This window comes from Neovison vison, chromosome 2, assembly GCF_020171115.1.
Source record: "Neovison vison isolate M4711 chromosome 2, ASM_NN_V1, whole genome shotgun sequence".
Taxonomy (NCBI): Eukaryota; Metazoa; Chordata; class Mammalia; order Carnivora; family Mustelidae; genus Neogale; species Neogale vison.
In genome coordinates, this window is record NC_058092.1 from 214,923,400 (window position 1) to 214,930,903 (window position 7,504).

The window sequence follows — 7,504 nt, forward strand, 5'->3', positions numbered from 1 at the left end:
GTGAAAATGAATGAACTAGAGCTACACATTTCCACACAGATGAATCACAGAATGCTGAGTGAAAAAAACAAGTTGGAAAAAAAAAAGCAAGTTGTAAAACACTTACAATGATACTATATGAAGTTTTTAATGGACAAAAGCAATTCTACATATTACTTAAGCATTGATACATGAGATAAACATATTTTAAAAATCACAGGAATACCAATCATTACTTTTAGGAGAGTGGTTATTAACCTCTAAGGCGGGGAGAGGGGACGGTGAACAGGAAGAGGTAGCCGAAGGGCTTCCGGCATACTAGCCTGGGTTATTTCTTAAGCCAGATAATAGTGATACAAGTGATTATAGTACTATTCTTTAGAACTTTTTCTAAGTCGTGAATATTTCAAGATTAATTTTTTTAAAAGGATATCAGAAGAACTTGATTATACCTGAGTTCAGGATGATTTTGTAACTACTGGGACTTAACAAGTTCTTTATTTTACAGTTAAGAGGTAGAGTTTTAGGGTACTCACCCAATGAACTCTAGTAATAAAGACATATCAAGTTCAGGTGGAATACGAAACACGGATTCTAAGACTTTCTTAGATCTTCCTTTGCTTGAAGGGACTGGCTGTGGAACAGCTGTTTAACAGCCAAAGAAAAAAAGCTGAGTTAGAATAAAAACTTCATGAATTGAGATCTTTGAAAAATAATTACACATATTATAACTATGTTGACTATTTAAAAGATCATAAAACACTCAAACTCCCTTTCTCTAATAACATTAACTAACCTGTCAAAGCCAGTGAAATTGCACCTGGGGACCACTTCACAATGGAAGGCAGACATATGTGGCTGGTTTATCAGGGTCAAAGAGAGAGCTCATCACTACACAAGAGATACACGTAATCTTTAACAAGCACTACTGCGTGCCCAAGTACAGGGCTCATACTCAGCCCTGTACATGCACGTTCTTGTTTAATCTTATTATAATCCCCTAAGTATACTGCTACTCTTTTTTTTTTTAACAGTTAAAACTACAAAGAAACTGAGATTACTGTTTAAGTGAGATTAGGCAATACGTAGTAAGTGGAAGAACCAGGATTTAAACAGAAATTTATCTAACTTCTATACTGTGACATTACCATCATCACAAAAACTATCTGAACAGTTACTATGTTCCAGGCACTGTTTTAAGTGCTTTGTATTACTCAATGTATTCTTACAACACTTTTATGAAGTGCTATCATTATCCCTACTTTATAGATGAGGAAACTGAGATATTGAAGTCTCACAGAAAGTAAAGGGGCAGAGCTAGGATCAAACTCAGACAGTCTAGCTACAGAACCTATGTCCTTTGATTTTTACAAATAATCGAATTGGATTATAGTACATCTTTACCTTCATAATCTTTCTCCCTCTTTGATCATAAAATAACTGGCTATCACCAAAAAGAACCTCAAAGGGCGTAAATTTTATTTAGTATTCTTAAAGCTACAAATATATTATGATATACACCCAAACTTACCAGGTTTAGGTACTTCTAGACCTCTTTCTTTATAGAAATCATGCATTTGCTTTTTTTCTCCTAAAAAATGATAAAACACAGACTAAATTACACTTAAAATGTAACTAGTAGAGTCAGCAGAGATTCTGGGATTCACAACTATGTAATAAAACAAAACTTACTTTCCTCTAGATTGATCACTAATTTGTACACTATGTCTTGTAACTGTCGGTCCAACCTAATAAAAGGAAAGGATGGAGAATACCTCAGAATTCAGCAAAACGCATTATGGTACAGAGTGAGAGTGAATGATGCTCTTTGCAACTGTTTTCTCTTGGGAGTGGATTATCTCCTTTTTCAGAGGTGAATTACTTTTAGGTAGCACTGGCTCTCACCTGAGATGACCTCAATAATTAAATCTATGTAATCATAAGTAATTGTAGACTCTTGAATAGTTTGCTCAATTATTCCATGTGTACTGGTCTTACTCCCTTGCAGAGACTGTATTTTGAACTTCTGTGCATCATCTACAAAGCATTCTTCTATGAAGGAGTAAAAACGTAATAGTATTTGCTGAACACATGAAAGTAATCCACCTTTAGTATTTTTCTTCCCTTAGGAGACGGAGTATGAACGGAAAATTTGAAACAAACAAACAAACAAACCCCACAATGGCCTATGATAAACAGGTTTTTCTAAAGAGGACAGCTGTCTCAGGCATTACTTTAAAAAAGTAATTTCAAAATAAATTTTTAAAAATTCCTTTTTAAAAAGTATTCTAAATATCCCCAAAATGACAAGCCTAAACTAGTTTCATTAATTTGAGTTACTGAATTAAAATCCTCAAAAAGAGAGGCCTGTGCCTTTTTTATTTTTTTTGTCCCCAGCAGATATCACAGTGCCTGGTACAGAGTAAGTGTTCTATATGTATTTTAGAGAATACGTAGTTCCCTTTTCAAAAGAGGTCAAGAGTTTATTCCCAACTACGTAACTAGAAGCCTTCAGAAAAAGTATATTTAAAATACAAATTTTACTTATATATTTGTCTTACCTTATGTTATAAAGAGGTTGTGTCTGATGTACTACTATGTTGCATTTTGGACATCTGTTGCTATAGTAAAAATGTCTTACAATGCAGCTTTTACAAACTGTTGAAAAAGAAAATGTTTAAATTAGGATGCTTTAGAGACATTTCAAAAATTGAATGTATTAGTTCGAAATGTGAACTATATGCTTACATGTATGAAGACATTCTGTAATGGTAGTTGCATCTATTAAGTAACCTTTGCAAATGGAACACAAGATGTATGGTGTCAGCTCAGAGAGATTAATCAGGCGCTGGAAATGCAATGCAAATAGTTGTAAAATACAAGTACTTGTCTTCTCAAATTCTTAAACCATAATCCCCACATTTCATTATAAACAATGTGTAACTTAATTTGCAACACGGAAACATGTTACAGTACCTCCAACCCTTCAAAATCCTAATCGAAGTTACAATAACACAATATAAACCAATGTTTCAAAAAGATCTCATTCTTTTAGATATACTTTATATTACCAGATGAGGGGCATCTTACTTTATGAATTAATTACAAAATGGGCAAACTTTCCAGATACTGGTGTTTACGTTTAATATATCAATTCCGACTGGCTAGGTGTTACCAACTTTATAAAGTGTGCGCTACCACATTAAAAAAACGAACAAAACTCCTTCCCAGTTAAACTTACGAATAGGGGTTTACCATCCTCTGAACACCCTGTAGAAAGGGACTGTTTGCCTGTCCGACCGTAAGCTCTTGGAAAGCAGGAGCACTGTACCCTTGGCCCCTACCCGCCTGGCATAATTTAATAATTATTTACAGAATAACAGAGTCGGACCTGGAGAGCCTAAGTGACTGGCAGGAAGCTCACAAAAAGAGTCGGCAAGGAATCGGGTGCGGACCAGTCCGCGCCACATGCCTAGGCAGGTTGAGAGGGAGGGGTGGAGGTCGACGCGAGTGCCAAAGGCTGCAGCGGCGAGCTGGGGACGCCGCCCGGCTCTTACTGGGGAGGGCTGGCTTGGACCCTCAGGCCCCTCCGGCCCCGCGTGGTCGGGCACCGGCTATAAATACCTCCTCCTCGTCCTCTGAGTCCGGCCGACCCCCCTCGAGCCTCAGCGAGAAGTGGCTCATCTCTTCCTCCTCCTCCTCCTCCTCTTCCTCCAGCTCCTCATCCTCTTCCAACTCGTCGTCCTCGTCCTCGAAGCGGCCCCTCATGCGGCCCAGGCTGCGCTCGGGCTCCAACTCTGGGGGCCGGGAGCCCGAGCAGCCTGGAGCCCCCGCCTCGGGCAAAGGCGGCGGGCCCTCCTCACCCGCTGCGGGGGCCGGGGTAAGAGCAGGCGGGGAGACAGCAGGCGGCGGCCGCATGGCTACAGCTCCCTCGGCCTTGTCAGCGCCCGCGCTCCCTGCGGCCACCGAGACCCTCTCCATGCCGGGGGCAGAGACCGAGGGAGACGAGACCCGGCGGCTGGATAGCGCGGGAGTTCTGCCTACCTGCCTAGGTGGCTAGTGCGCAGGCGCGGGAGACCTGCAGGGCCCGCTGGGAAATGTGGTTCGCTGCCCCTCACCTAAACCTGGACGGGCGTGCACTGACCCTCTTTGCATGTAGGGTGGGGCCTGAGGGTCGTAGTCAGAATTTTTTCTTTGGAAGGCTGACGCTGTCTTTACTCCCTTTTGTTTTATTTATTTATTTTTTTAAGATTTTATTTTATTTTATTTTTTTTTAAGATTTTATTTATTTATTTGACAGAGATCACAAGTAGGCAGAGAGGCAGGCAGAGAGAGAGTGAGAGAGGGAAGCAGGCTCTCTGCTGAGCAGAGAGCCCGATGTGGGACTCGATCCCAGGACCCTGAGATCATGACCTGAGCCGAAGGCAGTGGCTTAACCCACTGAGCCACCCAGGCACCCAAGATTTTATTTTTTAAAGTAATCTGTGTACCCAGTGTGGGGCTCGATCTTCCCATCCTGAGATCAAGAGCCGCAGGTTCTACAGACTGAGCCAACCCGCCCGTCTCCTCACTCCCTTTCAAAAATGACAAAATTGGTACCGTTCCAGACAGCAGTATTCTGTCTGCATCAGTTGATGTGCGGAGCACTTAAATGGGCTTTAAAGTAATGTCGTATTATGAACAATAACGACTTAAATTTGAAGAGCCATTGTGCGTTTCTTTCATCCAAGATTATTTCCATTAGGAAGTATGACGTCTCTATTTTTGAAATATGTAAGTTTACTTACTTAGAGCAATTAAATCTTGTATTGCCACAGGATGGAAATTTAATCGCCGTTGGAAGACCATCCGTGAGTTCCCAACACATAGAGGAAAGTCCATTATATTTAATTCAACAAACATTTATGGAAGGTCTATTGTAGCAGGAACTGAGACCTATTCAGGCACTCCCACCTCCACCCCCAATTTTTTTAGGAAAGATATTTGGAATTGCTGACTAACATAGTGCCAGCTAATGTCATGATGCTTGCAAGCTGGATTCAGAAAGAAATCAAGAAAAAATGCTGGGGGAAAAATATCTGAGAGAGACTGGGTTGTCACTGAGTAAAATTAATGCTCATGTGGGAGTGGTGTACATTTTTCTTAGGGAATGGTGAGGGAATTAAGTCACTATGCTTGTTTGGGAAAAACAATCAGATTTAATGTGTCCCCATTTCTCCTGCACTCGCCTCTACCTTTCTCTCTGCAGTCCCCAAACTCTGGTCAAGCCTAAGATACTGAAATTTGCAAGATCCAAAAAGTGGAAGAAAGGAAATGTCTCCTTCTACACGGAGGAGTATAAAGCCTCAAGGGAGGGGAATGAGAACTTAGACCAGGATATTGAAAGAGGACACCAAAGAGAGAGAGATTGAAAGAGACAAACATACACAATACCTGAGATACTCTCCTTACTGGGCTCTAAAACTGTAAGCGCTTCCACATGGTTACATTGGATAAAGGAATATAGCTTCTAAACTTTCAGCATTGTTAAGAGCTACCCGATGAAAAAGAATTACTTGTGCCATGAGCTTTAATTATAAAATTTTGTAGTATGATATGAAATATTATTAATAGTAACAAAGTTTTACTTTATGTATAATACAAAAATGTAAAATATTGATAATTCCCAAATTTAAAAAAATACAATCAAGAATTGCACATTTTCAAAGCCGGCCAGCTGAGTAATTAGGAAATTTGTATTACTGCTACCAGGTCGTGTCAGTTTAGCTGGTAAACAGAAATATCTGCAGGTTTTGTTAGTCCTATGGTATAAAAGGTAGTTTTATGTGTCATCTTGGCTAGGCTATACTGCCCAATGATTCAAACACATACCTAGGTATTCTGTGAAGGTATTTGTAGATATAATTAACGCTGCAATCAGTTGATTTTAAGTAAGAGATATCCTGTATAATCTGAACAGATTTTATTCAATCAGTTGAATGGCCTGAGAAGTAAAACTGATTCTCCTGGAAGAGAAATTTTTCCTGAGGCCTGCAGCATTAATCCTTTCCAGGAGTTTCCAGCATGTTGGCCTGCCCTACAAGATTTCAGACCTACCTAGCAAGCCCCCATAATTGTGTAAAGCAGTTCCTTGTAATAAGTATATTAGTAAATATATATATATCCTACTGGTTATATTTCTATGGTAGACCAACTAACCCATATGGTAAATGGCTAAATTATGTGATATTTAAAAATATGTAAGGACTTCTGGGATATACCTATTTCATAAAATGAGAATTTCTTGCATCTCCATTGTGATCCAAGTGTGTTTCCACATCAGAGTCATATTTTAGCACTTATCAGGGACTTTACATTTTGACAAAGCATCAGAACTGAATTATATTCTAGACTGAGCTAGAACTTCACTCTTACCCTGGATGCTAACTAGTTAAAATTGTGTAAATGTAAAACAGCAAAAGTGGATCTAACACAAACAGTATTTGTACTCCTTGTACGATTATTAGACCAAGAGAGATGCTATAGAGTTGGTTTTTTGAAGGGAGGAGGCGTTGCTTTGACATTTCAAACAGAAAATCATGTCTAGGGGTGCCTGGTTGGTTCAACTGGTGGAGCATGTGACTCTTGTTCTGGGAGTTGTGAATTTGAGCCCCACCTTGAGTGTACAGCCTACTTAGAAAAAAAAAAATCATATCTAAAAACTTACGAAAGTTTCACACATTAATTCACTGGGAGATGGCAGAGGTTGGTTGATTGTGAAGGATAGTGAGTTTCTGGGTATGAAATTTTTAAAGCAGATCCATGAACATATTGTGAGACAGGCTGGGGAATCAAGAAATCATAAATGCTCCTTGGGACTTGGAGGGATTTCCTGGTACTCTTTGATGTAAGTAAATAATTCACTGAAGACCTTAATTTTTTTAAAAGATTTTATTTATTTACTTGATAGAGATCACAAGTAGGCAGAGAGAGAGAGAGGGAAGCAGTCTCCCTGATGAGCAGAGAGCCCAATGAGGGGATCGATCCCAGGACCCTGAGATCATGACCTGAGCCTAAGGCAGAGGCTTAACCCACTGAGCCATGCAGGCGCCCCAAGACCTTAATTTTTAAAAGCAGATTAAAAACCAAAGGGCTGAGGCCCCTGGCTGGCTCAGTCAGAAGAGCATATGACTCTTGATCTCCGAGTTGTGAGTTCAAGCCCCATGTACCCAAGTACATTTACCCAACTAAATAGATTACTTACATAAAAAAAAACTAACAACAACAACAACAAAAAACCAACAAAGGACTTTATGGTATCAATATGCACTTCAAAAAATATTATTAAAACAGTTTCAAGGGCGCCTGGGTGGCTCAGTGGGTTAAGGCCTCTGCCTTGGGCTCAGGTCATGATCCCAGGGTCCTGGGATTGTGCCCCGCATCACATTGGGCTCTCTGCTCAGCAGGGAGCCTGCTTCCCTTCCTCTCTCTGCCTGCCTCTCTGCCTACTTGTGATCTCTCTCTGTCAAATAAATAAATAAAAATC

General features: G+C 40.1%; 1 protein-coding gene across 3 annotated transcripts in view; it reads right to left on the bottom strand.

Annotated features, from left to right (window-relative positions):
- PCGF6 (polycomb group ring finger 6) overlaps positions 1–4,199 on the bottom strand; it is a 30,395-nt gene extending 26,196 nt beyond the window's left edge. Inside the window, exons 1-6 of one of the 3 annotated variants that reach the window (XM_044240424.1) lie at positions 3,604–4,199; positions 2,728–2,827; positions 2,541–2,637; positions 1,672–1,727; positions 1,511–1,570; positions 516–624 (exon numbers count right to left, since the gene is read on the bottom strand). In XM_044240424.1, the coding sequence (XP_044096359.1) occupies positions 516–624; positions 1,511–1,570; positions 1,672–1,727; positions 2,541–2,637; positions 2,728–2,827; positions 3,604–3,960 (779 nt within the window). In that variant the 5' untranslated portion in view covers positions 3,961–4,199. The remainder of the gene's footprint in view (positions 1–515; positions 625–1,510; positions 1,571–1,671; positions 1,728–2,540; positions 2,638–2,727; positions 2,828–3,603) is intronic. The other 2 variants (XM_044240425.1, XM_044240423.1) reach the window with 2 other exon arrangements.
- Positions 4,200–7,504: the final 3,305 nt, after the last annotated feature.